At 42.2% G+C, this 17216-nt stretch overlaps 1 protein-coding gene across 1 annotated transcript in view; it reads right to left on the bottom strand.

Annotated features, from left to right (window-relative positions):
* The window catches only part of NOX5 (NADPH oxidase 5), a 31282-nt gene extending 28279 nt beyond the window's left edge, over window positions 1-3003 (bottom strand). The window contains 3 exon segments of the mRNA XM_068966267.1: window positions 1093-1124; window positions 1126-1332; window positions 2884-3003. Of these exon segments, the coding sequence (XP_068822368.1) occupies window positions 1093-1124; window positions 1126-1332; window positions 2884-3003 (359 nt within the window).
* Window positions 3004-17216: the final 14213 nt, after the last annotated feature.

Genomic DNA, 17216 nt, shown 5'->3' on the forward strand with positions numbered 1-17216 from the left:
TGAATGGATAAACAAAATGTAGTATATACATACAACAGGTCATATTCAGTCTTAAAAAAATAATGAAGGCCTGTCACACGGTACAACATGGGTGAACCTTGGGAACATTATGCTAAGTTAAATAAGCCAGTTGCAAAAGGACAGCTATTATACAATTTCTCTTATTTAAGGTGGCTGCTGCTGCTGCTAAGTTGCGTCAATTGTGTCGACTCCGTGTGACCCCATGGATGGTACCCCACCAGGCTCCCCCATCCCTGGGAGTCTCCAGGCAAGAACACTGGAGTGGGTTGCCATTTCCTTCTCCAATGCATGAAAGTGAAAAGTGAAAGTGAAGTTGCTCAGTCGTGTCCAACTCTTAGCCACCTCATGAACTGTAAACTACCAGGCTCCTCCATCCATGAGATTTCCCAGGCAAGAGTTCTGGAGTGGGGTGCCATTGCCTTCGATAAGGTAGCTAGAATAGTCAAATTCTTGGAGAAGGGGGCAGTAAGGCGTTATTGTTTAGTTGGTACAGTGTCGGTCTGGAAAAATTAACAAGTTCTGCAGATGGATGGTGGCGATGGTTGCACAACAATGTGAATTTATGTAATGCTTCTGAACTATACACTTAGAAATGATTAAAGTGATAAATTTAATATTATGACTATTTTACTATAAAAATGACATTGTAAAGCAATACAGTCTTATATGAACAATTGTTTATATTGTTGAGTGAAGAAAGGCAGTGTATATAGTATTATAATCCCATTTTGTTTTTAAAAAACGTGTGATGAATGTGTATATGCGATCAGTTATAAGGCAGTATAGAAAAATGCAATGGATGATTTTTGCTTTCTTTTTAAAACCATTCTATATTGCCTAAAATGTTCATAGTGGGCTATTACTATTATTAAAAAGCAACAAACCAATTTCTTTTTTCAAACATGGAAAATAACAAAGGAAAGTTCTGGCTTCTCATGAGTTGAATCAAGGGTATTTGTCTGCCTGCCAGTGTCCCACCCTCTCCCCCAACAAAAGGGGGATGAGGACCAGAAACTGGGCAGGGAACCCACAGAGAGAGGGAGAGGAAGCTGTCGGCGTCCCCTGGAGACATTAGCCCAGTGCTGGGTAGTCACTGAGATGGGCCAGCTCCCTTTGTCCCTCCCTCTGAGTCCTCCTCCCATCCCACAAAGGATGCTTACCATCGACGTCATACACCTGGAAGAGGAATTTGAGTTTGTCCATGGGGCTGCCGTGGATGAGCAGGGTCAGTGCCTTCTGCAGCTCCTGAAGTGTGATGGTGCCACTTCCATCCGAGTCAAACAGGACGAAGAATCTCTCAGCAAAGAAAGACTGTGGCCAGAGGAGGACGGGAGATGGGTACAAATGTGGCCATGGAGCCTGGGCTTTGAATTCATTCACTCTGTGTGTGCGTGTGTGTGTTTGTGTGTGTGTGTGTGTGTGTGTGTGTGTACGTACACTCCATGGGGTGGCGGGATTCAGGGAGGACTCAAGTGACTGAAAATAGCCTGCGATCTGCCCAATGAAGCCACACTAGGGGACAGTGTCCATGGCCCATCCTGTCGGCTGAGAACAACTTTGGGCTCTGGTAGGAGAACTGTTCAGATCCCTGTAGCAAGGATAGGCTTGTATCTGGGTCCTGGGCCCCCTTCTGGCTCTCGGGCCTGGTAATTTGCAAAGGCTGTCTGTCTCCACAACCCACTGCTCTCATCAGCCTTGCAGTCCAGACCTCTGGTGGCCCCTTACTCAACATGGGGAAAAGGTCAGATTGAGTGTCCCCCTGCAGGCTCCTCCCAGGTCCTGTCTTTTTCCCCTTAAGGTGACCCCGGTGACAGTGAAGCCAGGAAGGATTTATAAAGAAGGTGCCACTTGAATACCTGTGTCTTTGCCTCATTTGGGCTGCCTATAGCCTACAGTTAAATGTTCTTAATGTAGAGTTGTTTTTAATAGCACTTGTTCTCAGTTGCTGGTATACTCACTCCACTCATCATTCAACCATTCATTCATTCAAGAATCATATCTGCACAAGCCCTTGCTTGGCAGGCTTTGTGTTAGGCACTGTAAACACAGAAATTAAGAAGACAGGCGGGGTCAGTGTCAGATATGCCAGGCCGAGATCCACTCCTTGAGGCAGGGAGAGGAGCCTGAGGGCTTTAGTGTCTGATCTAATTCACAAGCATGAGGTCTACTGTGGGCAGTCAACCCTGCCTTGGCTTCACTCTTTTTCACCTGGGTCCCTTTAGTAATGCCTTTATCACTCTCCCGATATCATTCTACCATCCTGAATGGCCTTCATCTTAAGATATCTTACAGCCCCTATTAGGCAGAAGGCCTTTTTTCCCTTCCCCATATTGACTATGAAAGGAGACAGTGTTTAGAGTTCAAAGCAGTGCCCCTGGTACCAGCAAGTGAGGGACCCTCCTATCCAAACAGGGGCATTCAAATGTTATGGGGATGGGCAGAGGACACCAAGAGAGAGGACTAGGGATGGTGTGGCAGTGCCAACAGGACTTTAATGGATACAAGCCGTGGAAAATTTTGTTTTTTTGGCAGGAAACTTAAGTCTTGGCATCACCTCTGCCCATGAGGCTGGCGGTAAATGTAAGGTCAATAATATTTCTTAAGATTTGACAGGCTACTGATTTCCAACTTCATGTGTTGTTTGGAAGATCCCAGGAGGCCATGGCTACCACCATGGATGGAAGGGCCTTGGTAACAGAGACAGAAATGTCCTCTGGCCCTGCTAAGGAGTAGAGCCTCAAACCCAAAGGAATCTGAGAAGCAACTTTTCCTTCCTTGTGAGGTACTGTGTCCTGCAAACCAGCTTGCTCCTCCTTTACAAAATATGAGCACAGGGCACCCACTTCTGGAGCAGACACTTGCCTCTTTCACCTTCAGGGCTTTTTTGAAGTCTTGCAGGTTGATTTCCCCATCTTCTCCTGCAATGGTCTTAAACTGGTGTGTCACCCACTGAAGCCACTTGGCATCCTCCTCGGCATTCATGGTGCTGGAAGACAAAGGAGACAGGTGTGTGGGTTTGGGGTGTTCAAGGGCTCAGGAGGCCTCACGGTGGCCCCAGGACCTCTGTCTTCCTACAGCTGGGGTCTCGGGCTTCCCATGTGGTTGAATTAGCTTCAGGGTGGGAGCAGTGCTTCCCCACAGCTGCTTCTTGATGTCTTTAAGTCTCTTCCTTCTATCTAGGGCATTGGCTGACCCAGGCTTACGTCTCTTTAGGTTCTGGGATGACAGGGCCCCAGTGAACTGGGCCGCAGACTATGGGCTTAAGTTCAGAGAATGGCTCGCTCCATGGGTGTTATTAATATGGTGACAGTGACATCCCACCTCACATTTACCCAGCTCTTTACTGTGTTCTGAATCCTTCCCACTCATTCTTTGCTTTGGTCCTTGTTACCAAATGTAAAATATTCAGCTGCTCTGAGCTTCCTTCCTCCCTAAGACATTTTACAGGGAGGAAACAGGCTCAGAGCACTTCAGTTATTCAGCAGGTCAGCTCCAAGGCCAGTGCTTTTCCCATCAAACCCAAGAACCTCCACCCTCTGCCTGAACATTTCAAGTATAAGCCATGCAAGGGCTGAGACCGAGAGCTTGACTCTCCAGGTCCAGGATGTATCAGCAATGTCACAAGGGCATCAGTCATCTTAAACCCTCACAGATGGGCTAACTATACTGTGATGAGAATAGAGATTAACACTTTCTGTGGCATCAGAACCCAGCAATCCAAACTTGAGTCAATGATGAGTCAACGAGTAAGAATTTATGTCATCTTATTCTCTAAACTTCCTTTGTGAGAATGGTTTTTGTCTATATCTCATGAGTTTAATATAACTTTAAATCAATCTTCATTATCTGCAGATTCCATATATGGAAATAAGCCTACTTGCTAAATTTATTTGTAACCCCAAATCGATACATGCAGCATTATCTGAGGTCACCGTGGCCATGGGTAAGGTGGGAATGCATTTGAGTCGCTTGATGCGCATGTTTCCTATTGAGGTCAACACAAGCAACAGTCTGCCTACTTGTCTCAGCTCTCAGACTATAAACAAATGGCTTTCCCACAATCTATTTAGTGTTGTGTGTTTCACATCTTTGCACTCTTCATTGGTGATTTCGCTCTTTAAAGTGGCCCCCAGGAGTAATACAAAGCACTGTCTAGTGTTCCTCAGCACAAAAGGCTGTGATCTGCCTTATGCAGAAATTACATTGTTAGATAAGCTTTGTTCAGACACGAGTTCTAGTGCTGTTGACCGCAAGGTCTATGTTAACGAATCAACAATTTCTGCTTTTAAAGGAGTCTTTAACCAGAAACACACATAAAGCAAAATCATATATTGATCATTATATGAAACTTTGTGCTCATCAGCTGGTAGGAATCAAATCCTGTATTTATTTCCCCTAGGAATAAAGGTACAGAATTTCCTCATTCAGGGTTTGTGGTGACTTCACAGAATACAACTACCACAAAAATGAGAATTAATTGTATATATAAATAAGATTAAAAATAAATGAGTTAAAGTGAAATGAGTCAGAGAAAGACAAATGTTTTATGATACCACTTATATGTGGAATGTAAAAACTAAAACATACTATGAACATAATGGAAAAGAAACAGATCCGCAGATATAGAGAGAAAACTAGTGTTTACCCATAGAGAGAGGACAGGTGGAGAGGAAAGATAGAGGTAAGGGGTTAAGAGGTACAAACAATGTATAAAATAAGCTACAAGGATATATTGTACAACACAGGGAATGTAGCTAATATTTTTAACTATAAATGGAGTATAACCTTTAGAAAAATGAAATAAATGGGCTTTCACTTAAGAAACTAGAAAAAGAATAAAACACACACATACACAAATAGAAGGATAGACTCAAGTATAAAATCTGAAATTAAGAAACTAGAATACTGGAAAAAAAAAAGGTCAAAATGGTAAACTGATTTTGGTTACAGCAATGGTTTTACAGATGCATGCATATGTAAATACTCATCAAATTGTTCATTTTAATAATTGTACATCAATTATGCCTCAGTATAATGAAAAAAGGGCTTCTTCCCTAGTGGCTCAGGTGATAAAGAATCTGCCTGCAATGCAGGTGAACCAGGTTTGATCCCTGGGTTAGCAAGATCCTCTAAAGAAGGGAATGGCTACCCAATCCAGTATTCTTGCCTGGAGAATCCCATGAACAGAGGAGCCCAGAAGGCTACAGTCCATGGAGTCACAAACAGTCGGACATGACTGAGTGACTAAGCATGCGTGCACACAGTGAAAAAACAAGTTGGTTCTATGATAATACTAAGTAAAAAAGCATGATTAGAGAAAGTGAAAAAATAAAATATTAATATTGAGAAAGGCAATAGAATCCAGAAAACAGCTACAGAAATACGAGTATTGTGTGCAACCGATTGGTGAACATAGAGAAATGAATTAATTTCAAGAAGTAACACTCTGAACAGACCAATAATCATTTAAATAGTAAGGGGGTTAAATGTCAACATTTAAAATAATGTCAGGAAGATGGCAGAGGAATAGGATGGGGAGACCACTTTCTCCCTCACAAATTCATCAAAAGAACATTTCAACACTGAGTAAATTCCACAAAACAACTTCTGAATGCTGGCAGAGGACATCAGGCACCCAGAAAAGCAGATCATTGTCTTCAAAAACAGGTAGGAAAAATATAAAAGACGAAAAAAGAGACAAAGGAGGTAGGGAGGGAGCTCCATCCCGGGAAGGGAGTCCTGTCCTGGGAAGGGAGTCTTAAAAAGAGAGACGTTTCCAAACACCAGGAAACACTCTCGCTGCTGAGTCTGTGGCGAGCCTTGGAAGCACAGAGGGCAACATAATAGGGAAGAAAAATAAATAAATAATTAAAACCAACAGATTATGAGCCTAATGGTAACTCCCCCAGCAGAGAAGCAGCGCAGACGCCTGCATCCATCACTAGCAAGTGGGGGCTGGGCAGGGAGGCGCGAACTGCAGTGCTTTTTAAGAATCGGGCCAGAATGCCGCGAGTGTAACCAGAGCGAACTAACTTGGGCTAGCATACCAGATGGTGGGATAGCTACCACGTGAAAAGCTCTAACATAAGTCACCGCTAGGACCGCGCACAGAACGAAGGATGGGACAGAAATAGCTGGCTGCAGACCATCCCCCTCCGGTGATAGGCAGCCAGAGCTGTAAAGGCTGGAAGGGGCAATCGCAGCACCGGAGAGACATCTCCTACCAAACTGTAAGCAGGCTTCTTTGCTAAGACTTCTTGGGGTTCTGGACAGTCACCATCGGCCTCAGAAGGGGCGCCAGCAGTACACCCAGAAAACTGAGCAGCAGGCACAGGAAAGGTGATAAGTCGCAGTGACCGCACTCGCCAAACTCCTGAGCTACTCGGACCTGGGAAGGGCCCAAAATGCAGGCCCAACCAAATCTGTGCCTCTGAGGGTTACCTGAGAGCCGAGCCTGAGCAGCTTAGACCAGGGAGGTGCATGCAGCCTAGGGCCGGCCTCAGACGGTTCCCAGTGGAGCAACGAAGAGCCTGAGCAGTGTGCACCATGAGCATGCATGGCTGAAACACTGCGAGCACACGCCAGTGTTATTTGTTTGCAGTATCCCTCCCTCCCAACAGCGCGACTGAACAAGTGAGCCTGAAAAAAAAAAACAAAAGTGCCCACCACCATCCCCCTTGTGTCAGGGCAGAAATCAGACACTGAAGAGACCAGCAAACAAGAAGCTAAGCAGAGGGAACTGCCTTGGAAGTGACCCCACACTGCCCACAACACCAGAGAAAGTCCCAGATATATCTTTACTATTTTTATGATCATTCTGTCTTTTTTTTTAAATTGATGTTGCTGTTTGATTGTTTTTTCTTCTTTTCTTTTTCTTCTTTTTTTAATTTAAGTTTAAAAAATTTTTAAGGCCTCCATTTCTCCTTTAATTTTTACTTCTTTAACCTAAACAATGGACTGGAAGAAGCACAAGCTGGAATCAAGATTGCCAGAAGAAATATCAATAATCTCAGATATGCAGATGACACCACCCTTATGGCAGAAAGTGAAGAGGAGCTAAAAAGCCTCTTGATGAAAGTGAAAGAGGAGAGTGAAAAAGTTGACTTAGAGCTCAACTTTCAGAAAACAAAGATCATGGCATCTGGTCCCATCACTTCATGGAAAATAGATGGGGAAACAGTGGAAACAGTGTCAGACTTTATGTTATTAGGCTCCAAAATCACTGCAGATGGTGACTGCAGCCATGAAATTAAAAGACACTTACTCCTGGGAAGAAAAGTTATGATCAACCTAGATAGCATATTCAAAAGCAGAGACATTACTTTGACGTCTAAGGTTCGTCTAGTCAAGGCTGTGGTTTTTCCTGTGGTCATGTATGGATGTGAGAGTTGGACTGTGAAGAAGGCTGAGCACTGAAGAATTGATGCTTTTGAACTGTGGTGTTGGAGAAGACTCTTGAGAGTCCCTTGGACTGCAAGGAGATCCAACCAGTCCATTCTGAAGGAGCTCAGTCCTGGGTGTTCTTTGGAAGGAATGATGCTGAAGCTGAAACTCCAGTACTTTGGCCACCTCATGTGAAGAGTTGAGTCATTGGAAAAGACTCTGATGCTGGGAGGGATTGGGGGCAGGAGAAGAAGGGGACAACAGAGGATGAGATGGCTGGATGGCATCACTGACTCGATGGACGTGAGTCTGAGTGAACTCCGGGAGATGGTGATGAACAGGGAGGCCTAGCGTGCTGCGATTCATGGGGTCACAGAGAGTCAGACACGACTGAGTGACTGACTGACTGACTGGCTATTACTTAAAAAAAAAAAAAGACCCTATTTTTAAAGCAAACACTGTATATATATATATATATATATATATATATATATATATATATATATATATATATATATATATATATTGTGGTTGTTGTTGTTGTTTTTTAATAATTCTTGTGACTTTGTGTTTTCCTTCTTCTTCTTCTTTTCTTTAACACTGTATTTTTGAAAATCCAACCTCTACTCTAGATTTTCAATCTTTGCTTTTTGGTATTTGTTGTCAATTTTGTACATTTAAAAACCCAATCTTCAGTACCCAATTTTACCTGAGAGCGAGATTACTGACTTGACCACTCTCTCTCTCCTCCTTTGGACTCTCCGTTTTCTCCACCAGGTTGTCTCTGTCTCCTCCCTCCCCCTTCTCTTCTCTAATGAACTCTGTGAATCTCTGTGTGTTCCAGACTATGGAGAACACCTAGGGAACTGGTTACTGGCTGGATCTGTCTCTCTCCTTTTCATTTCTCTCTTTTATCCTCCTGGCCACCTCTGTCTACTTCCTCCCTCTCCTCTTCCCTGTATAAATCCATGAACATCTCTGAGCTGTCCAGACTGTGTAGCACACACAAGGAAGTGATTACTGGCTAGCTTGCTCTCTCCTCTTTTGATTCCACCTCATCTCATTCAGGTCACCTCTAACTCCTTCCTCCCTCTTCTCTTCTCCATGTAACTCAGTGAACCTCTTTGGGTGTCACTCAATGTGGAGAAACTTTTCATCTCTAACCTAGATGTTTTATCATCGGTGCTGTATAGATGGAGAAGTCTTGAAGCTACTGTAAAAATAAGACTGAAAACCAGAAGCAGGAGGTTTAAGTCCAAATCCTGAGAACATCAGAGAACTCCTGACTCCAGGGAACATTAATCAATAGGAGCTCATCAAACACCTCCATATCTACACTGAAACCAAGCACCACCCAAGGGCCAACAAGTTCCAGAGCAAGACATACCAGGCAAATTCTCCAGCAACACAGGAACACACCCCTGAGTTTCAATATACAGGCAGCTCAAAGTTACTCCAAAACCATTGACATCACATAACTCATTATTGAACACCTCATTGCACTCCAGAGAGAAGAAATCCAGTTCCACCCACCAGAACTCCAACACAAGCTTCCCTAACCAAGAAACCATGACAAGCCACTGATACAACCCCACCCACAGCGAGGAAACTCCATAATAAAGAGAACTCCACAAATTCCCAGAATACAGAAAGGCCACCCCAAACGCAGCAATATAACCAAGATGAAGAGACATAGGAATACCCAGCAGGTAAAGGAACAGGAGAAATGCCCACCAAACCAAACAAAAGAGGAAGAGATAGGGAATCTACCTGAGAAAGAATTCCAAATAATGATAGTGAAAATGATCCAAAATCTTGAAATCAAAATGGAATCACAGATAAATAGCCTGGAGACAAAGATTGAGAAGATGCAAGAAAGGTTTAACAAGGACCTAGAGGAAATAAAAAAGAGTCAATATATAACGAATAATGCAATAAATGAGACCAGAAACACTCTGGAGGCAACAAATAGTAGAATAACGGAGGCAGAAGATAGGATTAGTGAGGTAGAAGATAGAATGGTAGAAATAAATGAAACAGAGAGGAAAAAAGAAAAACGAATTAAAAGAAATGAGGACAATCTCAGAGACCTCCAGGACAATATGAAACGCTCCAACATTCCAATTATAGGAGTCCTAGAAGAAGACAAAAAGAAAGACGATGAGAAAATCCTTGAGGAGATAATAGTTGAAAACTTCCCCCAAATGGGGAAGGAAATAATCACCCAAGTCCAAGAAACCCAGAGAGTTCCAAACAGGATAAACCCAAGGCAAAACACCCCAAGACACATATTAATCAAATTAACAAAGATAAAACACAAAGAACAAATATTAAAAGCAGCAAGGGAAAAACAACAAATAACACACAAGGGGATTCCCATAAGGATAACTGCAGATCTTTCAATAGAAACTCTTCAGGCCAGGAGGGAATGGCAAGACATACTTAAAAGAGATGAAAGAAAATAACCTACAGCCCAGATTACTGTACCCAGCAAGGATCTCATTCCAATATGAAGGAGAAATCAAAAGCTTTACAGACAAGGAAAAGCTGAGAGAATTCAGCACCACCAAACCAGCTCTCCAACAAACGCTAAAGGATATTCTCTAGACAGGAAACACAAAAAGGGTGTATAAACCCGAACCCAAAACAGTAAACTAAATGGCAACAGGATCATACTTATCAATAATTACCTTAAATGTAAATGGGTTGAATGCCCCAACCAAAAGGCAAAGACTGGCTGAATGGATACAAAAACAAGACTCCTATATATGTTGCCTACAAGAGACCCACCTCAAAAGAAGGGACACATACAGACTGAAAGTGAAGGACTGGAAAAAGATATTCCACACAAATAGAGACCAAAAGAAAGCAGGAGTAGCAATACTCATATCCGATAAAATAGACTTTAAAACAAAGGCTGTGAAAAGAGACAAAGAAGGCCACTACATAATGATCAAAGGATCAATCCAAGAAGAAGATACAACAATTATAAATATATATGCACCCAACATAGGAGCACCGCAATATGTAAGACAAATGCTAACAAGTATGAAAGGGGAAATTGACAATAACACAATAATAGTGGGAGACTTTAATACCCCACTCACACTTATGGACAGATCAACTAAACAGAAAATTAACAAAGAAACACAAACTTTAAATGATACAATAGACCAGTTAGACCTAATTGATATCTATAGGACATTTCACCCCAAAACAATGAATTTCACCTTTTTCTCAAGTGCTCATGGAACCTTCTCCAGGATAGATCACATCCTGGGCCATAAATATAACCTTGATAAATTCAAAAAAATCGAAATCATTCCAAGCATCTTTTCTGACCACAATGCAGTAAGATTAGATATCAATTACAGGAAAAAAACTATTAAAAATGCCAACATATGGAGGCTGAACAACACGCTTCTGAATAACCAACAAATCACAGAAGAAATCAAAAAAGAAATCAAAATATGCATAGAAATGAATGAAAATGAAAACACAACAACCCCAAACCTGTGGGACACTATAAAAGCAGTGCTAAGAGGAAAGTTCATAGCAATACAGGCATACCTCAAGAAACAAGAAAAAAGTCAAATAAATAACCTAACTCTACACCTAAAGCAACTAGAAAAGGAAGAAATAGAGAACCCCAAGTTAGTAGAAGGAAAGAAATCTTAAAAATTAGGGCAGAAATAAATGCAAAAGAAACAAAACAGACCGTAGCAAAAATCAGCAAAGCCAAAATCTGGTTCTTTGAAAGGATAAATAAAATTCACAAACCATTAGCCAGACTAATCAAGAAACAAAGTGAGAAAAATCAAATCAATAAAATTAGAAATGAAAATGGAGAGATCACAACAGACAACACAGAAATACAAAGGATCATAAAAGACTACTATCAGCAATTATATCCCAATAAAATGGACAACGCGGAAGAAATGGGCAAATTCTTAGAAAAGTACAACTTTCCAAAACTGAACCAGGAAGAAATAGAAAATCTTAACAGACCCATCACAAGCACGGAAATTGAAACTGTAATCAGAAATCTTCCAACAAACAAAAGCCCAGGTCCAGACGGCTTCACAGCTGAATTCTACCAAAAATTTCGAGAAGAGCTAACACCTATCCTACCCAAACTGTTCCAGAAAATTGCAGAGGAAGGTAAAGTTCCAAACTCATTCTGTGAGGCCACCATCACCCTAATACCAAAACCTGACAAAGATGCCACAAAAAAAGAAAACTATAGGCCAATATCACTAATGAACATAGATGCAAAAATCCTTAACAAAATTCTAGCAATCAGAATCCAACAATACATTAAAAAGGTCATACACCACGACCAAGTGGGCTTTATCCCAGGGATGCAAGGATTCTTCAATATCTGCAAATCAATCAATGTAATTCACCACATTAACAAATTGAAAAATAAAAACCATATGATTATCTCAATAGATGCAGAGAAGGCCTTTGACAAAATTCAATATCCATTTATGATAAAAACTCTCCAGAAAGCAGGAATAGAAGGAACATACCTGAACATAATAAAAGCTATATATGACAAACCCACAGCAAACATTATCCTCAATGGTGAAAAACTGAAAGTATTTCCCCTAAGGTCAGGAACAAGACAAGAGTGTCCACTTTCACCTCTACTATTCAACATAGTTCTGGAAGTTTTGGCCATAGCAATCAGAGCAGAAAAAAATAAAAGGAATCCAAATTGGAAAAGAAGAAGTAAAACTCTCACTATTTGCAGATGACATGATCCTCTATATAGGAAACCCTAAAGACTCCACCAGAAAATTACTAGAACTAATCAATGAATATAGTAAAGTTGCAGAATCCACACAGAAATCCCTTGCATTCCTATACACTAATAATGAGAAACTAGAAAAAGAAATTAAGGAAATAATTCCATTCACCATTGCAATGAAAAGAATAAAATACTTAGGAATATATCTACCTAAAGAAACTAAAGACCTATATATAGAAAACTATAAAACACTGATGAAAGAAATCAAAGAGGACACTAATAGATGGAGAAATATACCATGTTCATGGATTGGAAGAATCAATATAGTGAAAATGAGTATACTACCCAAAGCAATCTATCAATGCAATCCCTATCAAGCTACCAACGGTATTTTTCACAGAGCTAGAACAAATAATTTCACAATTTGTATGGAAATACAACAAACCTCAAATAGCCAAAGCAATCTTGAGAAAGAAGAATGGAACTGGAGGAATCAACCTGCCTGACTTCAGGCTCTACTACAAAGCCACAGTCATCAAGACAGTATGGTACTGGCACAAAGAGAGAAATATAGATCAATGGAACCAAATAGAAAGCCCAGATAAAAATCCACACACCTATGGACACCTTATCTTCAACGAAGGAGGCAAGAATATACAATGGATTAAAGACAATCTCTTTAACAAGTGGTCCTGGGAAAACTCGTCAACCATTTGTGAAAGAATGAAACTAGATCACTTTCTAACACCATACACAAAAATAAGCTCAAAATGGATTAAAGATCTAAACGTAAGACAAATAATTATAAAACTCCTAGAGGAGAACATAGGCAAAACACTCTCCGAGAGCAGGATCCTCTATAATCCACTTCCCAGAATACTGGAAATAAAAGCAAAAATAAACAAATGGGATCTAATTAAAATTAAAAGCTTCTGCACAACAAAGGAAACTATAAGCAAGGGGAAAAGACAGCCTTCTGAATGGGAGAAAATAATAGCAAATGAAGCAACTGACAAACAACTAATCTCAAAAAGATACACGCAACTTATGCAGCTCAATTCCAGAAAAATAAACGACCCAATAAAAAAATGGGCCAAAGAACTAAATAGACATTTCTCCAAAGAAGACATACAGATGGCTAACAAACACATGAAAAGATGCTCAACATCACTCATTATCAGAGAAATGCAAATCAAAACCACAATGAGGTACCATTTCACACTAGTCAGAATGGCTGCAATCCAAAAGTCTACAAGCAATAAGTGCTGGAGAGGGTATGGAGTAAAGGGAACCTTCTTACACTGTTGGTGGGACTGCAAACTAGTACAGCCACTATGGAGAACAGTGTGGAGATTCCTTTAAAAATTGCAAATAGAACTGCCTGATGAACCAGCAATCCCACTGCCAGGCATACACACCAAGGAAACCAGAATCGAAAGAGACACGTGTACCCCAATGTTCATCGCAGCACTGTTTACAATAGCCAGGACATGGAAACAACCTAGATGTCCATCAGCAGATGAATGGATAAGAAAACTGTGGTACATACACACAATGGAGTATTACTCAGCCGTTAAAAAGAATACATTTGAATCAGTTCTAATGAGATGGACAAAACTGGAGCCAATTATACAGAGTGAAGTAAGCCAGAAAGAAAAACACCAATACAGTATACTAACACATATATATGGAATTTAGAAAGATGGTAATGATAACCCTGTATGAGAGATAGCAAAAGAGAGACAGATGTATAGAACGGACTTTTGGACTCTGTGGGAGAGGGTGAGGGCGGGATGATTTGGGAGAATGGCATTGTAACATGTATACTATCATGTAAGAAATGAATCGCCAGTCTATGTTCGATACAGGATACAGGAGGCTTGGGGCTGGTGTATGGGGATGATCTAGAGAGATGTTATGGGGTGGGAGGTGGGAGGGGGGTTCAGGATTGGGAACTCATGTACACCCGTGGTGGATTCATGTCAATGTAAGGCAAAACCAATACAGTATTGTAAAGCAAAATAAAGTAAAAATAAAAATTAAAAATAAATAAATAAAATAAAATAATGTCAGGCCCAGCTTGTTTTCACAGTTGAGCTTTCTCTAATTTTCAGAAAATAAGTCCAATGTCAACCCATCTCAGATTGTAGAAAATGACGGTAAGATCCCTAGTTTATAAGCTATCATTACCCAATCCCACTGAAGACAGCATGCAAAAATTCTGGACAAGTTTCACTTACAGAGATGCAAAACTCTAAAATATAACCTAGTTAAATCTTAAAGTTTACTTTAAAAATTAGGGACTTCTCTGGTGGTCCAGTGGTTAAGACTCCAAGCTTCCACTACAGGGGGTTCTCACCCCTGATCAAGGAACTAAGATCTCACATGCCACATGGCATGGCCAGGAAGTAAAAATCAATTATCATCATCATCAGGAAGGATTTACTTTAGTAATATAAGTGTGGTTCACTTCTAAGAAGTCTATCAACAGCCCTCTGCAGCCCAACAGGGCAGTCTCCTAAGAGCATGGTTCTCAGACCCTGGTTAGTGCTTGTCAGAAACAGGGGAAGCTGGTGAAATGCCCATTCTGACTCACCAAATTTGGGGCAGGGCCCAGGAATCTGTGTATTAACCAACTTTGGGGTGAGGCCCAGGAATCTGCATATGTAAGCAGCACCCTGACTGTCTGTGACCCACACAACGTGGCCCAGGCTCACACCTGGAGAAGCATGGCCCTGAAGATTAAACAGCCTCACCTGCTACTTCTCTTGGGACCCCACAGGAAGACATTCCACAAAGTAGAGCGAATTCTAGGAAACAGGCTGCACACAACTGATAACCCAGGGAGCATGGGGACAGGGTATCAAATATTAACCTCCCTCGTCTCTGAAATATTAGTGTGCCTGGCCTACAGGATGAGAAAGGAAACTCTGCAAAGGGGCTGGGGAAGAGACAACTGGTGGGAAGTAAAGAGTGAGGGAGGGTGGGGAAAACGAGGTGGTCCTCGACAAGAAACCGGGAATCTGCAGGTTTCAGAGCTCAAGGGGAAGCTGGTGCTGACGAGAGCCCAGAACCGTCCCCAAGAGACCCGGTTCTTAGGTCCACTGGCCCCAGTGTGTAATAGTTTCCTCATCTGTGTGTTCGTGTGTGCTAAGTCACTTCAGTTGTGTCCAACCCTTGGCAAACCCATGGACTGTAGCCTGCCAGGCTCCTCTGTTCATGGGGTTCTCCAGGCAAGAATATTGGAGTGGGTTGCTATTTCCTTCTCCTGGGGATCTTCCCACCCCAGGAACTGAACCCATGTCTCTTACATCTTCTGCATTGGCAGGTGGGTTTTTTTTTTTATCACTAGTGCCACCTGGGAAGCCCTCTTCACCTGTAAATGTGACAGTCAATCCTTCAAACAAGGGTTGCCACGGGGACCCAATGAGATTCTATTTCAAAAGTAAAACTGGTGAACACTGCACAAATGTTAGGTATGGTTATTAGTCTGGTTATTAGACTTGGCCAATTCCTTATTTTATAGATGAGAAAACAGGCCCAGAGAGGGCAGGTGACTTGCTCAAGACTGTACAGCTTGCTAGTAACCAGATAAGAGCATGCTCGGGTCTACTTACTTCTGCCACAGGTAGTCTACCCTTTGTGGACCCCCAAAGGAATAAGCACTCCTGCCTTTCCCTTGTCCCTGGCACGGAATGTGAGACAAATGAGCCACTCACCCTCTGAAGCCTTCAGAGTCTGTCCAGGCTGTGTCTCCCAGCGCACTCATCTTCTTCGCTGTCTTTTAGACCACTGGTCCCGGAAAGGCTGCTGTCCATACAGCAGCCCGTGTCCTGAAGCCCACAGTTTATCTCTCCCCAGCTACTCTTCCTGCCTTTCCTACAAAGCTGCTCACGCCCACAGCTGCTCACTGAGCCATGTGCTGGCTGGTGGCCAGCTTGTTTCAGAGAAATTTAAGAAGGAGTACAGAGTGGGGCAAGTGGTACAAGTGGTAGAAGTGGTACAGAGTGGGGCAAGCCTTTTCCTGGGAAAGTGGGGCAAGTGGTTCAAGTGGTACAAGTGGTACAGAGTGGGGCAAGCCTTTTCCTGGGAATGTGGGGCAAGTGGTTCAAGTGGTACAGAGTGGGGCAAGCCCTTTCCTAGGAATGATGTTGGCTATGTTCCATCTAGTCCAGTACCTTCCACCTTCCCTCCCTCAAGGAGACTGGACAGGCAGGAGATCTAGAAATGTACCATGAAAAAAGTGCTCCATGAGACTTCATGGCCCACAGTCCCATCAGTTACCAACAAAAATGCTGAGGACTTCACACATGGTGGCTGATTGAATATGTAACCCAGCCCTACTTGGGGGTGTTAGCATCATCACTCTGCAGATGCGGAAAGTGAAGCTCAGAGAAGTGAGGTAACATGCCCAGGCGGCTTGGCAAGAATTCGATCTGGAGACTGCATTTAACCATGTGCGGAGTGCAACTCGGACCCAGTGTTGGAACAGTCATCGGTAAGGGGTTTCTGTCCAAGGGGTCTGGGGGAAATTGGTGGTCTGTAAGCTCTGTTTGTTAAAACACAGAAAGAAATTGTGCAGTCATTTAGATAAGGCCACCCTGCAATTAACATGCCAAATGCTTTTCACTTTTTCTCCTGTCTGTAAGATGTCAGCTCAGGCTGATATTCCTAGACATCTGTTGCGCATTAGGACTTCCTATTGGTTATTTCAGATGTTCCTGGTTTATTTCCAAAATGAGGGAAATAATTATTGCTTTGTTTTAAAGAAGTTTCTCCAATTGTTTGGCCCCTGGCGGGATATTTAAAGGGCTCATTGAGTGACAGTCAAGGTAGCCTCTGAACCTAAAATGCTCCCTCAGATCCCTCTGCTGTCGCCCACATGCTCCTCTGCTCACAGGCTCAGCAGGTCTCATTTGACTAAGTCCCAAGGGAAGACGAGTTCTGTGGAACTTATCTGGTGACCTTGGCAAGTGCTTCCCTTCCAATGTGACAAGAGATCAAATCTATTGGGTCCAAATGGTTTAAGACAGAGTATCAGAAAGGATAAAGAGCATCT

This window comes from Capricornis sumatraensis, chromosome 2, assembly GCF_032405125.1.
Source record: "Capricornis sumatraensis isolate serow.1 chromosome 2, serow.2, whole genome shotgun sequence".
NCBI lineage: Eukaryota > Metazoa > Chordata > Mammalia > Artiodactyla > Bovidae > Capricornis > Capricornis sumatraensis.